We start from the raw sequence: 19,895 nt of genomic DNA, 5'->3' as shown, positions 1-19,895 counted from the left end.
AGTAAGCATTCAAGTAATACTTGATTTGTATGTGTGTTTACCTGCAATTGTTAAGCTGGTGACAAGGCCTCTTTAACTATTTCACTATTTATTTACCTGGTGAATTTAATCTTGTGCCTACTCCACTAAATAACTGGCATAATAGGTTTGCAGAGATTCACTCATCACTAGTAATGGTCTAATAAACACGCTTTAACACTTTGTGGATTTATTTTGTATAAACCTTAAAATGCGAGTGATGCATCTAAGTGAACAAGTACACTGAGTCTAAAAAGCACCAGAGGCACTGTAATTGCTATTTATGGCACTTTATTGAACCGGCATTTCAAATGCTGTTGAAGCTATTGCACTAAGAAGGCTCAGTGACTTCTTGTGAGTCCCGTTGAGATTTGCAGCCAACAACAGATTTCACTTCTTATGGAAACATGTGCACGGATGTGGGTAAAAGCAAATGTCTGCCTATGTTGAAGGATAACCATGATGTCTATAAAGTCATATTCAATAGAAGATTAATTACTTATCCCACAGCAGTATGTTGGCTCTAGTTAATAAAAGTCGAGGAAAGGAAGTTGTAGGTGTTGTACACAGTAGCTATGCAGGCTACCGCTGTCATCCATCCAGTGCTAATAAGAAGGCTTTCATTTTTTTTACTACTGTAAAATATAGTAAAGAATATAGTTATATAATATATTAATAAGTTATATATTATTTACTATAACTGTCTCTCTTCCATTTTACATTTACGTTACTGCAGTAGGATCTTCAGGATATGCAAAACTGTAGATGGTTGTTAAATTATAATCATCCATGCATATGCAATACAGTGCACCCTTAGTATATGTCCACCTTGCATGCAGAAGAGCATCTAACACCAGTGTCTTTAGAGTAGTGTTATGACCACATGTGTAACAACTTGGAAGCAATACCAGTTAAGAACAAGCATCACATCAAACATGCCTGCTGACCATTGATATGTATACTGAGCTATTCTCTTTAGTGCACTGATTTACACTTGTTGTTTGTGGCATACAGTACGTGACAGTGGACAGTACCAATAATACACTCGGTGTGATTGAACCCTTATTCTAGGGCCTTTTCTGATGGGCATTTTGTGCTGATCTATTTAATTGAGAATATTACTTGCTTGGCTTTTTATAGTATCATGTGATCACCTAAATATACTACACATTTGCCTTGAGATGGCGGATCACCCTATGGAACATATTGTTCTCTAAAGTAGTTAACTTATTTCTTGCCTGCTTAAGCTGACTATGGCACTTAATTTTTTTTCTGCATGTCTGCTTATCTATATCTCTATGGTTTGTGGCAGTGATAGTCAATATACTAAGCAAAGGGGACCTCAAATATGGCTCCTGACATCACCAGAGGTCCCTTAGATTAAAAATCAGCTCTTCAGATGCCAGAAGACTGTAGATACTGCAAACATATTACATGAGATCATCAGAGACCATGGACATTCCCCAGGAGATAGTCAGAAACTGCACACATGCAATAGGAGTGGTTGTGAACTAGGGAAATGCTGCTGGAGACCATTAGAACTGCAGATATGTTAGTTGAAAGTGTTAAAGATCACTGCAATTACAGCCCCTTCAGGAACTGCAGTACCATATTATGCAGCGCTTGGCATACTGTACATTCACATCAGTCCCTACCCACAAGGAGCTCACAATATAAGGTCCCTATCTCATATCCGTACAGGTTACCTACACACATGTCTTTGCAGTATGGGAGGAAACCTAAGTAATTCACACAAGCACAGGGGAGAACATGCAGACTCCATGGAGATAGTGCCCTGTTCAGAATTTGGACCATGGACCCCAGAGCTGCAAGGTAGAAGTGACTAAACCACTGTGCTGTCTGGTTCCCTTGTGTATATAGTCATTTAGCATATGGTGATGCAGACTGCACTTTCTCTGACCTCCTTATTGAATGGGACCCAGCGCAAGTTATGGGGTAGTGATCAATGGTTTTCCCTGTGTCACAGGTCACTTGATGCAGAGCTGCAGAGGTAGTCTTGAAACTCTTCTCCTTATAATGTTCCAGATCATGAACTAAACTGCCATACTTTAAAATTAAGGACATTAGGCAAAATAAAACCCATACCCTGTTTCACCAACACATATAAAGTACAGTTACATTTTCTCAGACTCATAGTAATATAGCTATGAGCAAAAGATCCTTTTACATTAAAAATCTGTGCATGTTATAAGGTTTGATATGATTGCTGTCTCATAGAATAATTTGACTATAAGAGGAAAAATTTACTATGGCTCCACCATGTGGACATATGGATGCACTTGATTATAGTGAAAAAAGTAACTGAAGGAGCACAGTTTTTGTAACAATTCAGGAGATTCATAGGTAAAGCAACATTTTACAACATTTGCTGACAGAAGAAAAATAATAATAAAAATAATAATATATTCAAAGTTACCGTACATTTTATTAGTAGCAGTATATTTCACATACTGGTATGTAGACATTGATTAAAAATGTGATAAACAACTAATCCCTGCCCTTGTACGTTGGGTTGATCCAGGCCATTCGAAGATCTCAAACCGGTCACTTATCACTAGTTGTCACTATTCTTGTAATTTACCAATTGTAACGTAATGGATATGAACAAAACCTTCAAACCTTATCATTATAAGTAATAACTTATTCATCTCTAAATAAAAAAACAATTCTTTAAAAAAGAGGTCAGTTTGATCCTGCTGAAGGGTGGTACTGGCTAGTGTGTAGGTTGTTCATTGCATAAATTGTTATAAAAACTTTATTTGATTGCATCCTATCATTTTGGAAGGGTGAAGTAATGTGTGTCATGTCGTCTTTTCTCATATTTTATGTATGTGTATCCAGTGTCTGAAGTACATTCATTGCCATCAAGTAATCTTACCCACTTTCACCATAAAACTATTGTCTTCCTGGAGTATGCATTGAAACACAGGGCTGAAATTACATCTCAGTGGTAAATGCCCCAGACTCAGTGGTAAATTCCCATGAATATGAATTCAAAGGTTTTTTATAGATATGTACTCATATCTGTACTAGATGTGTTCTTGACATTCACCAGCTTACCACTCTCTTGACCCTGGGGTCCTAGGGGGCATATTTAAATACAGTTGGTTATAGTTAGCTGGTGTGGTTCAGTCAATGTACCACACCAGCTAAATATTTATCAGTTTGGTACATCCTTTGAGCCATGGTGTCAGAGGAGCACTGGCTTGGTGTCCCCATTTGCTGCCTAGATTATCTTACTAAGTAAAAGACACAAGCTCCTCCAAGATGCTGCCAAGATGCTGCAAGCCTAACTTTTGACAGGTTTCTGTTCAAGGGTCACCATTCACAGGGACATACATGGAACATCTCTATCTTGCCCTTTCCAGAAGGATAATAGATTAAAATATGCATGTGGTTTTGTCCATGCAGGGCAAAATGCAAGGCAATTGCATTATTTGCAGCACATACCTTTCTTTCCCACTCGTTGCAATTGGTGAGAGCACAGAGCGTATGCCCTATGTAAGCTACAGGGCTGAGGACTGTGTCCATACCCCCATGATAATTAGCAAGCTTAGCAAGTGTAACAATACATTTACATTGAGCTTTCACACATCTGGTAATTGTACTACATTACTTTTAATAAATAAGAAAACATCAAATATGCGTGTCTAAAGTGCAGAGGGTAGACATATAAAAGAGACAACAGGTGAGTATGTGAACATTTTGGTTATTTAGATTTAATGACCTCATGCTGCTACTGTATGTTTTTCAAGTGATGCTATGATGTCATCAACTTAGTTTGCTATTGCTTCATACTTTGCTATTGCTTTATTCCTTTAGTGAACTACAATGTAGTCATTCTCCTGTGGGATGCCTGCCTCACCCTCACATTATTTCATTAGGGGTGAAATACGGGAGACATTAACAGCCCCATGCTCTTAATCAGTTACATCATTTCTAGATAACTTAGTACCTCATTTTGATAAGCAGGCTGTAATGTATAGTATAATGTGTAAAGCAAGGAGGCTGGTATGATTGCAAAGCGGACTATGACAATGATGGGATAAAAACATAGCAATTCCAATACACATTTCTTGTTATTTATTCATTAGTCTTGTGGTTAGGCAATTGCCCCTCTGTTGATCTGAGCAGTTTGGTTGGTTTTAGAAGCTCATAGGAGAATATCATAATGATTCCTAAAGCCACAAAATCTAGCTCATAATGAAAATGTTATTGTCAAGGTGCTGGCTATTCTTTAAAAGGACCCTTCATTCTTATCTAGACGTTTAATGATGTGGTTATATCTCCAACACAAAGAGATCACAATGTGGTTTTTTTGTAAGCTCGCTTGTCACCGTAATGTATTAAAGTGAGTTAAACTTTATTGAACTGATCACGTAGACATAACAGGAAATAGTATCAATAAATAAAGCTGTGATGGATAGTCAAGGTTATGTATATTGAGTGTGTTAGGCTTTTAGGCACATTATCTGACTGGTAATGTCTTCTTACATGTCATCGTTAAAAAAGGGTTTGAGATAAGTTACAGTAATGATGTATACATTTTTAAATGAATCTACTGAGCAACTATAAATACATTTATTGAAAGAGGACCTGTAGACGTTTTAATGGGTTTTTTTAACATGTACATATGAAAAAAATCAGCTAAATGGAAAAAATATGTATGCTAATATTTTAAATAGGGATGCACAGATACCAGTTCAGATACCAGTGCCGATACTTGGCATTTTCACAAGCACTACCAGAGTTGCAGAAGTTGCAGCTGGGACCTGGCTCTGGTGCTCCACCACTGTCCTAAAATCCTTAGTCCGTATTGTTTAGAAAAACTGTCACATGACAATAAACAAAAATTGATCAGTAATTGGCATCTGTGGGGACAAGTATTGGAACTTCTACTTTGTCTGGAAAAAAAGGGTTAATCATTCATTAAAACAGGGATGCACAAATAGGTTGGACTTGATGGACTTATGTCTTTATTCAACCTCAAATACTATGTAACTATGTAACAAATCACAGGAGCCTCGTAACCAATGTTCCCTAAAAATGACAGCTGACTCCTAACGTTTGAGTTTTTCTCTAGTGTAGTAGCTGAAAAAGTATCTGTATTTGTATTTGTGCTTGTAGCAAGTATGTTACTTGGTTTCTTTGCATCCCTAATTTTAAACATCTTATTTTATGTATATTTAATCATTAAATATGTAATAGCGGTAGCCAAACTTACATAATCCCAATTGGGCTTCTTCTGATCTTCTTATCTCACTTGTAGGGCCCTTTATACCTGTGTGGTACGTTAACATGCGGTAACATAGTGCAGCCCACTAATTTTGAATGGGCTACCAATGCACCACAGCACATCGCCAATCATGTGCTACAATGTCTTATCCTATAGACAGATCATACTGTATACAGTCATCAGGAAACAAAGTCTTCTTGTGTAATGAACATATAGTATGTGGCTGCAGATAGCCATAAATAATACAAATAATTAATAAAAAAGAAAGTTATTAAACATTAAACATATAAAATCATTTATATTTAGCTGATTTTTCAAATTCATATATAAAAAGCATAAACATGCTATAGGTCAGCTTGAATCCCTCTTGCAAATGCCTAAAACTGAAAAACAAATGGGTTTTGGGTGGAGTGACCCATTAGTGACAGTGTATTTTAACATAATTTATGGTTTGAGGAGCATACCTTTAAATACCAGATGTCCTGATTACCACTACATACTCCACAACTAAAATTAAACTCCGGGCTAAAATTGGGTTTGTCTTTTTATGTGAATGCTAAAAATGACAGCATTTTACATATTATACATAAAAATACAACAATAATCAAACGTAAATCTTATGAGAGTACAGCTTAACATGGATATCCGAAAACATAGCTAAATGCACAGTTACAATAGATCGCATGAACTGTTGTAGCCAGATACTGCTGTCCATGAGACCTCTCTGCAGACCCCAAAACAGCTTGACCAGGACCCACCCGAGACTGTGATTGGACAATGAAGGAGAAGCAGCATTCTAATAAGATTGTCTCTCTGCTTTTTTCTCTTGTTAGGAAGTTCTCAGTGATAGATGGACAGCACCGTCCAATGGAGTAGATCCTCATTTACTTAGAGTTCTAGCCTTTTGGATTGGTGAATTGAATTGTGCCTTTTTTTTTATCTTCTTGGAGTTTATTTTTAAGGGCTTGTTCACACCAAATGCAGACCAGATCTGCATGAGTTTCTGCACACGCAGTGCAGTGTGTTTTGCCGCGTTTTTGCCGCGTTCTGGGCTGTTTTTGTATGTGTATGGGCTTTCAGTGTGTTCCGGGGCGTTTACATGCATGTTTAGTGCGTTTGCATGCATTCCAGAGTGTTGCAGAGCAGGAAAAATAGGACATGCTGCAGTTTTTTTTATGTGCTCTGGAACTGAACGCTGCGGTGTGAACTAGAGCCCAAAATACCTTTGGAATACATTGGACGCAGTTTTGTTCTGGCCTGTAACTGCTCTGCTCTGCTCCTGTAACGCGCTTGGTGTGAACTAGCCCTAATAAGTGGCAAAGGAAAATGAAGTTATTAAACGTTGATGAAGAACCCAAAGCAGCAAGAGATAAACTTGCATAAAGAGTCTGCTAGGGTAGAAGGCTGTGGCCTCAAGTTAAAAAAAATTAACAAAATAGTGTTTACATGAGCCAGCTTCTATGTAGCAGAGCCAATAGTATATTAATTTACCATTTTATACAAAACACATTAGTCTCTGGAATAGTCATAACTAACAAGGGTATCAGATGAAATGTCTGTTTGGTTTCTCCTAGAACTTTTATTCCATGACATCAGTGTAATTCAGCAAAAGTCAGGCTTTCAGCTAATGCATTTTTTAAATGATACTTTTAATAGGTGTATAAACGTGTGTATTTTCAAAAACCATTAAGTCACATTAAACGTGTGTATGCCAGGCATTATTTGTGTGCACTGTCTTTTAAACAAACTAGACAGGTTTCTGTCAAATAAAGTACTATATTAGAGGATCTCCAGTCTAAACAAAACCTTTTTGTAGTCTCTAACTGTGGAGATGTTAAGATCTCTAAGACCCACTTCACACTATAGGTAATGCATGCATTATGCATTGATTCTGAATGGCACCCCACCACGCATTACCAACAGTTGTGAACTGCAGTGTGCAACAACAAATGGTAGCGCACTACTGTATTGTAGTGTACTGTGTTAAAAGAAAAAGTGCTTGCACCTTTTTGGTGTGTTTTCGTGTTGCTTGAAGGGATTCTGTAATTTGCCCATTCAGGTGGCAAAATTACAGGTTATCTTAAAAAATTGCCCCACACCCACTGATACTCACCTTAGCCATGCTGCCACACTGATCCTTTGCTCGGCCTTAGGAAATACCAAGTACTTCCAAGTATAGAAGAACATGTGACCTGCATACTTTCCTCGTAGGATGCAGTGCTCAGGCTTCAGCGGCCAATTGCCGAGCATAAACACACAAGGAAGTTGAGGAAGTCATGCGTAAGCTCTGACACCATCCTACACAGGTTTTGAACTGTCTGCTTCAACAGATGAATGGAGGTTGCCATCGTACATAAATTCAGTTACTTTCCTATTTCTGATATTATTCTAATAGAAGCAAAATGTCAGCCTGATTAATCATTTTAAAAAACAGCTGTCATATAAGAGAGCAGGCAATTGTTTCTGTCTTCTTAAAAATGCTAGCTGCATGGCTTTCTCTGGCTTCAGAACTTTGAGCCACTGAACACTGAACTGGAATAGACATGCAGCAGGTGTGATTAGAACTTCAGAAAAACAAATTTTCTCCAAATAAATATATAGCTTTAGTGGGCATCCACTTAGTAGAGTTTTATGTTGGTTTAGCTATTGGTCGAAGCAGAAAATTGATAATGGTACATTTTATTGGCTGAGTAGCTACATGTTCACAGATTGCACAGTCCAGGTATCTTTATTAGAGGAAGAGAGAAGAACAGGAGCACCACACCAGAATATAGGAGTCCAGGTCAGAAAACATATTGGTTATACATTCAGTTTCTGCTTGAACCGGTTATTGGAGTAAATATATTTGGACTACAACTTCGGTTGTTCCCTCTTCTTCCAGTTCCAGTCCAGGAAGTATAATCATTCTGTGAATCCAGCTTCACCAATCCATCTGGGGAGGACATCAAAGGAAGGGATTGTGGTTAATAAAAGAGTACAGAATGTTCACTAGAAAAATAAAAGATTTTTCCTTTTACATAACTTAATGTGCAAAGTAAAGGTTCTCTACTACAATAAATATCAACCCCATAGTGCTTGTACTTTGTTTAAAGAAAGTCAACAGCTCTGGTCTCTCCAGAGCAGTCTGAATAGTGCTCAGTTTGTGGATGGATATGATCTTGGGACTCATCATTACTTATAATATAAAGAGTTTCTCATTCGTTTGTTTACTGAAGATAAAAAGCCATTTAAAGTGCTGTATTTCCAGATGTGCATTTGCAAATTATGTCCAAATGTTACATAATGTGTGGTTTTTTTAATTATAGTTTTGTTCTACTGCACTATATAAATAACCTTATAGTAACAGATCACCTCTTTCCTTTAGGTTGGAGGACATACTATGCTGCCTATTCGTTGGATGCCTCCTGAGAGCATCATGTACAGGAAATTCACAACAGAAAGTGATGTCTGGAGTCTAGGAGTGGTACTATGGGAAATTTTCACCTATGGGAAACAACCATGGTACCAATTATCCAATAATGAGGTTTGTGTTTCTATAGGTTACTTACATGTGTCAAAGGTATTATATTCTTGAGAAAGAAAGTAAAATTAACCAATACTGTTACATGAATTACTATTTTAAGTTATGAACCGCTATATAAGCATTCACACTTACAGGTTTGAGATTCTAAGGATTCATTCATGAGATTTTTGAGCTCAACACAATAAAAGAATTTATTGGTATATAGTATCAAGACTTAAATACAATGAACCAACAATCTATTTAACTACAACATACAAAGAAAAGATTTAAACATGCCAAATACCCAGACATTGGTATCTAACCGACAAACAGACATACAGTTAAGTGGTGGAAAGATTATATGTATAGTTACCCATTAATCGTCACATGAGGCCCCATCCTGGTGAAAAGAGGAGGCCAAGCTGCTTTTTCCAGTCATTAATATACCCCAGGTGTCCATAGGGATGCATGGCACGTCTCCCATTGGTTGCCTCCCAAGGCCTAATGGAGATTGGAGGGTTTCCAAGACCCTCTTTACAACTCCACACCCCTCTCTACGATTGGCCAGTCTACTTGTTATTAGATCAAAGGGTCTTGGCTCAGGAAAAACCTGATTACCAGCCCTATTTGCAATTCATTGGGCCTGCCACTCCCCTCCACAGTGATAAACACAACAAAGACTTTATTTCCCTACAAGCTACCCCCACCTATTTAAAACAAGAAATAAAACTATATACATATGTCTTATGAAGATTTGACATAAACTCATAAGGTAACAGTTCCCTCCTTGTGGCCAGTCAGACTAGGCCACACACAAAACGATGATGGTTTATGTCTAATCTCCATTAACCCTCGGAGCATTTGCCATTGTCATACACCAATGTTTTTAACCATATAACTATCACTCATAAGGTAACAAATACATAGAGAAAACAACTAGCAGAATAAATTAACAAAGATTTACAAAGCAGACTTTTGCTCTGTTTTAAATGTTTAAAGCTGGCCACACAGAGACCAGTTTTCATAACATTTAACATCTTATGGTATATAGTGTTATGTAGTTTGTACTATTTTTGGGGTGACCCATTGTAGATTATGATAATTTCCTCTTAACCAGTATTGGATGCCTTTTGGATTATGCTTGATTTAAAAATACTGTATTATCAAGTAGATGTGTATCTATTTCATATTGATGAAATACTAATATACTTCCTTGTTACAGGTGATTGAGTGCATAACACAAGGCAGAGTCTTGCAGCGACCTCGCACTTGTCCGAAGGAAGTCTACGACCTTATGTTGGGGTGCTGGCAGAGAGAGCCTCACATGAGGTTGAATATCAAAGAAATCCATAGCCTACTTCAGAACTTGTCCAAGGCATCCCCTGTATACCTTGACATTCTTGGCTAGACATTCCAGGTTTCACCTGTATGGGCTTGATGAATGAATGTGGTGAACGGCCGCTGAACTCCGTGAAATGTGTTATAACCTCTGACAGTATTATTAACAAAGATGCTGAGAAGCTATCAAAGGGCAAGCAACAAAAACTTCTCCATCTGTACAATACACAGTATTGATATTTGCCATTAATAAGTTGTATCTTTTTATTCTGAGCCTAAATCTTCTTTTACTCTTACTTTTCCTCAGTCTATGTTTGGTTGTCTCTCACAGTTCCTCTTTCTACATGCTTATGCCTTTATGTAACTCAGCATACATAGACAAAGGCCTTAAAACCTTATCTGTTAATCAGCTGGCACGCATGTCTGTCCACCACATCTAACAATGCCTTCTTGTATTCCTGCCTTTGATGTGGATGAAAAAAGGGAAAAAAATATTGTATGACACGGACTTGATGACTTCTGCTGTACATACATATAGACTTTAAATGACTGTCGCTCACTTCTACGTTTTTGGCTATGTGCACTACCAAGAAACTTTTTGGACATCATGAGTATGTGATTGCTATATTAAGGAGACATAACAATGGAGTCAAGTTTAACCATCTACCTAAAGCAATTTGAGGAAATACAATCAATGCATATAAGAAGAGAATAAATCCACCATGCTCTCTATGTGGCTAGTCTTCTATCACCATATAGGCCATATGTTGCCTGTTTGTAACATATTTGTATTCATCTTCTTTCTTAGTGCAGTAAAACAGTATTAGAAGAGATACTATTTGTTTTCAGAGACTGAAATCATCACAATGTGATGGTAAATGTATCTGACAGTGTGTTCAACAGACAATCTGTCATTCACTGGTTTACTATGCCCCTACATGCAGGTAACACAAGCAAAGAGTGCATGTGATGATTGGAGCCTGTGATGTCCAATATGCTTGGGTTGTTTTTGTATGGAGATTGACAAGTGTGCTAAGATGTATTAAGAGGTGATAGCCTTGTTTAAGAGAGTCTATTACTTGTCCTCTGTTCTGGTAACAGAGTCAGATGGTACAACCAAAAGATGTCTTGAGTGCACATTCATTGGTTGGTTGGCTACATTCATCTTTTTTTCTTTTTTTTTCAATCCGTGGGCTCAGGATTGAAGTTTATATTTCTCTATATTAGATTGTAAAAAGAGGAAAAAAAATTACACAAATGTGTCAGCCTTTCTAAAGATAGTTGTGATATTTTACTCAGAGGCAGCGCATGCTTATCTATGTTACCGGCATGATGTATCCAACTATTGAAAGATGTTCCCAGATATACAAGCAGGAGAAAAGCCTGTATCACAGTTACATTTGCCAAAGTGTAGAGAACACTTGTTCCTGTGAGGCCCTGTTTTAGCTTTCATGCTGTCCTCTATGCTGTCCTCTATAGAGGATAGTCAGTCATTGAAGAATGTAGTTGCACAGTAATGAAAACTACCACTTGTACAGGTTCTTGTAAATAAATACTGTATGTTGACAAAACTGGTAACTGTAACATATATTTGAGATAAAAACAATTATATAAGTATTAGCCTCTATGAGTGAGGAAAGAACTTATTCTCAGTTCGAGGTCTACTAATGATTGTAACACATCTCTATCACGGGGGAAAACACATTCGAAAAGTGAAATAAGGATACACGTTCAAATGTGATTGTGCTGTTGCTTCAGAGCATTGTTAGAGGTTCCTCAAATCTTTATTTACTATGTATAATGTTTCACTCCCCGATTTGTAAAGTACAAAAAAAGAAAGATTTGTGAATATTTGCTTAGCTGGCAAGATGGCCGCCAGGTAAAGTCAAAACTCATAGCTTGTGAAGTGAGAGGAAACTGTGGGAGCATCTGTCAATGTTTTGTATTTTCTAGCACATGCCTATAAAATAGTTCTGCTGCAATAGTTTTACTTTTCCTCTATACTTTCATAGAACGAGACATACAAGATGCACACACTGGCATTACATGATGCTAGTACTGGCATCATAAAAAATAAACCTCTGACTATCAGGGCTACACTTCAATTGCCTTGAACTGATGCTGCCGTTGTTCCTTGTCCTTTAAAATAATGGGGCTTATTTAATAACATGGTTTAACAAGCAGACTAAACCATCTTCTTTAACTGCTGTCAGTACATTATTATTCTATTCTATATTTTAAAGAACAATTATATGCTGTAAATCATGGCAGCCAATCAGGTATTAGCATTAGTGGTGATGTAACGAAAGCGGGTATCTGATTGTCTGCCGTGGTTGTGCTATTACAATAGGTTATTGAATAAGTAGGAACAGTGCACCTGGGGGATGTATAAGTACTAAAACTGTGATTATATTGTTGTCCTACGTGTTATCATTGCTTCAGAGTGCACCTTGGGCTTAAACATTCTATGAGCCATCTGTAAAAATGAGATAAAGGAATGTGGTATTAATCAAGTATTAATGCAACAAAATACATTTTTTACATATTGATCAGCCACTGAGTTACAAAATATTATTCTGAATGTAGTTCGATACCACTTATTAGTTAATACCATGAATGCTTTTTGATACATATATTCTTGTTGTACTAACATGACAAATGGAAGCAAGAGGAGATGTCAGTCTTTGGTGATATTTTTAGTTCTTTTTCACCATTATGTTGTTTTTTAAAACGGATCCACACAGCTCATGTAATGAATTTATGGGTCTTATTAAAGGAGAGCATACTCAGTTCTGATCTATGTAATGTTGCAATACATATGAACATGTTAAACTGAAGTGGCTTTACTTTACTGGTGGAAAATTTCTGAAAAATCATGTTTCATCTAAGAGAACATTATCAAATGTTCAAGTTATCCAGGGGGCACAAGAAACGTTTTAGAGCATCATAGTTAAATATTGTATAGATAAGACTTGTTGTCTTGGACCTTAGTGTTTAACTTTCATTTGAACTTTGGTGTGGAAGTCCATTCTCAACCACCCACAGGCTTGACTCTGTGATCAGCATACTGTACAATGTGTAGGACCCATGGGAGTCATATATGTGTGATATATAAAGACATGTGACTGAGTACCATCCATGACTGAGTACAATGTGTACTCTGTAAAGTGGATTTGTCAGTATAACAATATGGTAGCTGCCAAAGTTGATTTGTGTTTAAAGGTGCATGTTCCAGGACAGTCATCCTCATCCTGCTAAACTATCCCTCAAGTCACCTGGAATAAGTATGTAGGTTGAGAATGCTGATTCACTTGTTGCAGGTAAACAACACCCTAGTTTGGGAAGCAAGGAAAATGATAACAGCCATTGCACATTTAAAATAAAGTTGATGAGTGGCAGTTCCTATTTATCTTGAAATGTTCCCTTTAGTCATCAACAAAGTGCCTCATCATATGTATGTTAATAATAAAGCTGAACTCCATGCTGATATTTAAGAAAAATCTTAAGAGAGTGGATCATAACCCTATTTCAGCAAATCAGGGCTTTATTGCTTCGCATAGTTCTGTCCGTCTAAAACTAAAATATTCAAAACAGGAGTAGAAACAAAGCAATTACCTCATTAGTGTGTTATTTCTCCTTCATTGCCCAGTTTCAGGCTGAGTAGGACCAGGCTGTGTTGTTTAACTGCATAGTCTACAAGGAAAGGACTTGTACTATCTAGAACGGGTGCCCGGATCACAAGTCTAGTTTAGTAGAACTAAAGTAATTTGGAAGGTAAAACAATTCCAATATGTGTATTTTGGCCATGTATGTATTTCTCTGCCTGGATTTCAGCTTAAAGACTATACACACTTTGTTTAAAAATTGAATTAAATTATACCATTTATTTGCTTTTATCAATGGCTAAAATGTGTTATACAATTCTGCTGTTGCTGCTATCAATATGGTGGGTTGAGTAAACCAGTCTGGATTATCCACTATATTCTGTATGTGTTTGTGGTTTGACATTTTTTTAATAGAGAATATTGTTTATAATGTGCATTCTTGGGAATGATTCTAGCTAATTCAAAGTGTATCTAAAGCCGAAAATTAAAATGTAGCTTGCAGGTCCTAAGTCGTGTTTTAAGTCTAGTCATGTCTGCCTCCAAAAATACAGTTAAGAAATTTGCATATTATTCACAGGACTGCCAGTTAAAGATAAAAGGAAAGAAGGTGAAGAATAAAACTAGTGCAGCCACCACATCTAAGGACTGTGATATATGAAATCTTTGTTTTAGGGTTTAGATGCACTTTAATGAGGTATAAGCAACAGCAGCAACGATAAGCACATTATTTGTAATAGTCACAGATTAAGGAACACAAAAGTCCACCTGTCATCCATGCAGGGGAGAAAAAGCTATGATATCATTTAAAGATGTGTCAGACCTAAAAATGATTGAAAAGATAGGAAGACTGGCTTGAAATATGCAAGCCATTAATCAAGGTAATGTAAAGAACCATTGTGCACCTTAACTCACAGCAAACAATTAGATCTTTATTTTTTTATTAGTTTAGATCAGTCAAATTAATGAAAGCTTCTTTCTCATTGGTTGCTGTGATCTGACAGATTTTAGAGGGCCACTGGACTGTGAACATTTTTCTCTGTCTTATAATATATCCATGTAACCTTTGTGATGGCTTTAGCCAATCTGGATGAGTGACGGGTCCACCTAAAGTGAAATAAAACAGCCACTTCAAGACTCTGCTTCATATAGAATGTATTTGGTTTCATTTCTAAATGTGAAATTGCTATTAAATGGAATGGATTTCAAGTATTTATTTGCTCAATGTATTAAATACTTTATTACAGCTTAAATACAGTGACCATGTAAAATTAAATGCACATGTTACCTATGACATATCCACGGTTTCATTTTTCTAGTATTGCGCAAGTGAAAAAAACAAGTAGCACAGGCATATATTGTTACAGAGAGGACACATCTTACTTCTAAAACCAAATTAAAGACTTAAATTTTTTATCCCTTGGTATACCTGTAGCACCATATGTTATGATAGTTAACTGTTTTGGCTTGAAACTTCCTTTAAATAGCTTTTTGTCCTAGTGGAAATGCGCTTCCCGACTCTCACTCCAGTGCTCTATGCTCGCATGGATGAGTAATAGCCACACCCCTCATCACCTGCATCTTCATGTAGACATGTAGTCATGCAGTGCTAAGGAAGGTAGCGGGTGTGTCTGACCAGGTCTGTTAGATCACAGAGTGCACTGGGGCGCATGGCCAGACTCTGATTAATCATGGACTGTCATTTGAGGCATGCTGTACAACTGTTATACTGTAACAATATACTGTATATTGTTAGTATAATGTCTACTTGACTGAATATCTATTTCTGTGACTTCAATTGGGCTTTAAAGAGATCTTTTGAAAATGTATTCTGCTTCACCCTGGCCCACAGTAAAGGAATATATTTATTTAAGACTTTTCCATTGCACTATATCCACATGATACCAGCACAGTTACACAGTGCTGTGTGTGTCTACATGTTCTCTAAAAAAAATATGTTGGTATGTTGTATATTTCTCCCCTCATGCTTAGTATCCATATTAGTTTATGTAAAAGTAGCCTTGCAGTCACTGCACGCCATTGGGGAAAATGTATAGTCATGCACTTATGTGCTGTTAGCACTGGTTCTAACAAAAATGAAAAAAAAAGGGAGAAACTCCTTAGCTGCTCCCATAGTAACACAGGGTGGCTATTGCAGAGTTAGTGACTCTGCTAAGTCTAGCCCTGGTGCTTGTTCCATAAACAGGCTGTCTATCTGAGCACCTACTGAGATTGCAGAGTCTCAGGGGTAGGCTTCCCATTGCCTATCATAGAGCTCATGGGGGTTGCTTAATTTCTTGTCTAATTGGCTTCATGTTGATTTTGATACAGACTCTTGCATTTCTACTGTTTGGTAGTGAAACTGGTAAAAGCAGCTATTTTATTTATTGTCATTCATTATTTTAAGACATTTAATAATCCCTGTCACTATCTTAACACATGCAGGTAAGAGCACAGAAAATAAAGTAGGAGGGACTTGAGTGACAGGTCTGAGTCTTCTGGTCTAATAATATCACATGGTGCCCAGTGGCAGTCTCAGGGCATACGCAAGGGAGGCCTTTACAGATGTAAAACATGGCTACAATATGTGAAATGTAATCTAATCTTATAGGAAGATTGTTGTTGAAATGAATGGTCTGACGAAAGGGTCTCCTTTAGCTGCAACAAGGCACTAGCAGTCATAAATAGTTTTGAAATGTTATAATTTGTGCACATTTTATTTTTATTACACCTTTATACCTTTATATAACTACAATATTTACAAAATCCCTTGATTTTGGGGTTAGCTAAGTTAAGAGACAAAGTAGTTGGTATCCATACTTTCCTTAGAACACTGCTCATTCATTCAGTTTACAGAGAGCCTCACTGTGCATAATCTTAACAAACAGTCACGTCACTGTGCTTCCAGCGGACATTATACTGTACATTATTATTATTATTACATAGTATTTATATAGCGCCAGCAGTTTGCGCAGCGCTTTACAATGTAAGGAAGACATTACAATTACAATACAATTCAAGACAAGATGGTAAGGAGGGCCCTGCCCCTGAGGGCTTATATCTAAAAGAGGAGGGGGAAATGATACATGAGGAGGTAGCTGTGAAGGGATGAATTATTTGAGAATGTGATGGTTCAGTGGTTAGGTTGAGGTGGGATAGGTTTCCCTGAAGAGATGAGTCTTTAGGGAACGCCTAAAGACAGTCAAGGTGGGAGATAGACGTACAGGTTGGGGTAAAGAGTTCCAGAGGATGGGAGAGACTCTAGAGAAGTCCTGGAGGCGAGTATGGGAGGAGTTGACTAGGGAGCTGGAAAGCAGGAGGTCTAGGGAAGAGCAGAGTATTAGATAATTGAAGTGAATACTTCAGTAAACCATCTCCGTAGAAAGAGAGTTTCTGGGTGTCATCTATGGCAGATCATCTATGGCAACAAGCAGAGTTTCAAAAATTGGGCAGTCCTAGAAAATGTGAAAAAAAAGATGCACATAACTAAAAATATTATGCATAGAAAGAAAATATACAACAAACCAAAAAATTGAATCTATACTTTAACAAAAAAAATACTTTAAGAAATGATTATACCTAATTGTGTCTATCGGCTCTGTTTTGCAAAACATTATAGCACTTATACGTTTAAAGACTCACGTGGCTATTGTGTATGTAGTCTCCCCTGCTTTGCCTATAAAATTGCATAGCGTTTTCATTTAAAATGTTGTGGATAACATTAGTAGACATGTGTTGCGGAGAGTATATAGAGGAACTGGAAGTTTCACACCCCGGGTTTCAAATGCGAGAAAGAAAATTATGTTTCCACAGTGGGGTGTGCAAAGACCCAGAGGGAAAAGGAAAAAAAGGGGGCTTTTAAGAAACAAGTCCAGACCTCTTGTATAAAAATTTTAGAAATACATTTATTCAATAACTCGTAGTATACATTATTTCAGATAAAAAACAAAATACATAGTCATCAATAAAAATACATATGCAGGTTCACCAGATGGTGACAATACCGTGCAGTTACGATGTATGTTGTTGCTTGTTATCAGAATGGTATAAGCACTCCTATAGGTCCCTATATTTAAAATGTTGTGGTCATCAGTTCTCTAAGTCTTCTGCAGTCAAAATTCTCTAAGTGCTCTGTTTCCCAATTCTCTAAGTCATCTGTGGTCCCCAGTTCTTTAACTCGTCTATGGTCCCTACTTCTCTATAGTCCCCAATTTGCTAAGCCCTATCCCAGTGGTTCCTGGTTCCATAAGTCCACTGTAGTCCCCAGTCCTATGTGGTCCCCAATTCTCTAACTGCTCTTTCTGTGGTCCCCAGATCTCTTAGTTCTCTCTCATAGTCCCCAGTTCTCTAAATCCTTTATTTGTGTCAGTGGGCTTTAGGCTTTTGTTGATGGCATTAGGTTGACATCAGTATGGGACACTTCTGAGTTCTTTCAGAATTCTTGGACAGGTGTATTTGAGCTGCAGTTGACCTTTTCAGACTTGCATTTGACCTGCTTTAATCAGGATATGCATTCCTTTTACTAGGGCTGGTAATGATTAAAATTTTCCTGTTCGATTAATCGAAAAAAATGTTAATCGACTAATTTCGATTAATTATAACGCACATAGAGATCCAACTACTTTTAGATAATAGGGTGCATTCTGATATCAATGTATTCTAATATTAATATAGATAACGTTCTGACCAAAAAAGTCAGAACCCAGTTAAAGTCAGCCAACAAGCTTTTTTAGAAGGAGCCCCATCGATAGCGCCCCTCCCACCAAACGTCCCCGGAACATGACCAAAATAGGAACAGAAACTGGTCAACTCCAAGTGCATTTAAATGAACAACCTTTAGTCCAGTTATGCATTAATGAAATGTAATTTACAATACTGCTTTAGTAAATGGCTGAATGCATACACAGAGCTGTCAATTCGGAAATTTTTAGTGCAGTGTAAGTGGCAGGCAGAAGTCTTTAGGCAGCTTGCTGGCAGAGAAAAACTAAGCAGCACCTTACTATTGAGAAAATCATTCATAAACCAAGAATTAGACAGATGATGCAGGAAGTAGCAATAGTAGGGACACCTATCTGGCTGTTCTGTGTGGTAGGGTTGTGTGAAGCACCAGAGTGAGCGAAGTACACATGGCAGGTAAAACAAATATGGTAAGTCTTGATATGAGTTTCAGCTAAATATTCCGCTGCTGGCATTCTACATTTGATTGATGTAGAAGCACTGACATTTGATAAATGTCAGTGCTGGGACAAGGTCATTCAGTGCCCAGGAAGTGGATGCCAAGCTGCCCCCCCCTTCCCCTATGGCATAACAAATAGCTGCTCTGCAGCATGGGCCAAAATGGTGCAAATGATTATAGCACACTGCAGCAAAATTAAAGAGTTTAATAGCCATGCACATAGTGGACCCCAGTAAAATAGGGGGCTAACCGTAGAGAAGACATGCCCCAGTATCAGTTTAAAGAAGTGAGAAGTTGACCAGAGCAGGTGGAACAGAATTAAATGAAGCATGGAACTTTGTGATCTACCGCTTAGTATGAACCATGAGACTCACCGACCCAAGTGATTCCGCCAGGTAACGAAGGGAAGGCGGAGGAGTCCGGTGACGTCACGGACATCGACGTCAACGGACTCCTCCCTCCTTCCCTTCGTTACCCATCATGGACAACTACATCACCCGACTCCTCCCCCCTTCCCTTCGTTAGCCGACAGAGCCACTCGGGGAGGGGGGGAGGAGTCCGGTGAAGTCGATGTCCGTGACGTCACCGGATCTCCGACGGAAGACCCGGAAGCCGGCGGAGAGGTGAGTTCCTTGATCGATCAAAATAATTTTGATCGATCAAAGAAATTAACGATTAATCGACGGATTAATTGTTAATTTCCGCACCCCTACTTTATACTTGTATGGGTTTGCAAAACCTGTTTGATATGAAAAAAAGCCTATTAGGTCCTAGGCCCTAGGTCCTGTCTCTATGGTCCCTAGTTCTCTCAGTCACCAATGCTTGCAATTCTTAAATGCATTTATGGCAAATTACTACAAAGAAAACATGTCAATCTACATTAGGGATAGGGACATCTGTCCGTGTTCGATTCTCAGAATATTTATCAAATTCTGTTTGAAATTTGTGGACCCCAAACTTATCAGTAAATCCCAATGAAAACTATCATGAGGGGGTGGGTGC

At 37.8% G+C, this 19,895-nt stretch overlaps 1 protein-coding gene across 2 annotated transcripts in view; it reads left to right on the top strand.

Annotated features, from left to right (window-relative positions):
* Positions 1 to 10,879, top strand: part of NTRK2 (neurotrophic receptor tyrosine kinase 2) — a 201,916-nt gene extending 191,037 nt beyond the window's left edge. For both annotated transcript variants that reach the window (XM_018570374.1, XM_018570373.1), the window contains 2 exons: positions 8,640 to 8,798; positions 10,000 to 10,879. In XM_018570374.1, coding sequence (XP_018425876.1) covers positions 8,640 to 8,798; positions 10,000 to 10,185 — 345 coding nt within the window. In that variant the 3' untranslated portion in view covers positions 10,186 to 10,879. The remainder of the gene's footprint in view (positions 1 to 8,639; positions 8,799 to 9,999) is intronic.
* Positions 10,880 to 19,895: the final 9,016 nt, after the last annotated feature.

Source organism: Nanorana parkeri, unplaced genomic scaffold (assembly GCF_000935625.1).
Source record: "Nanorana parkeri isolate BGI_ZX_2015 unplaced genomic scaffold, ASM93562v1 scaffold1523, whole genome shotgun sequence".
In the NCBI taxonomy this organism is placed as follows: Eukaryota; Metazoa; Chordata; class Amphibia; order Anura; family Dicroglossidae; genus Nanorana; species Nanorana parkeri.
This window is presented reverse-complemented; position numbering and strand designations above follow the sequence as displayed.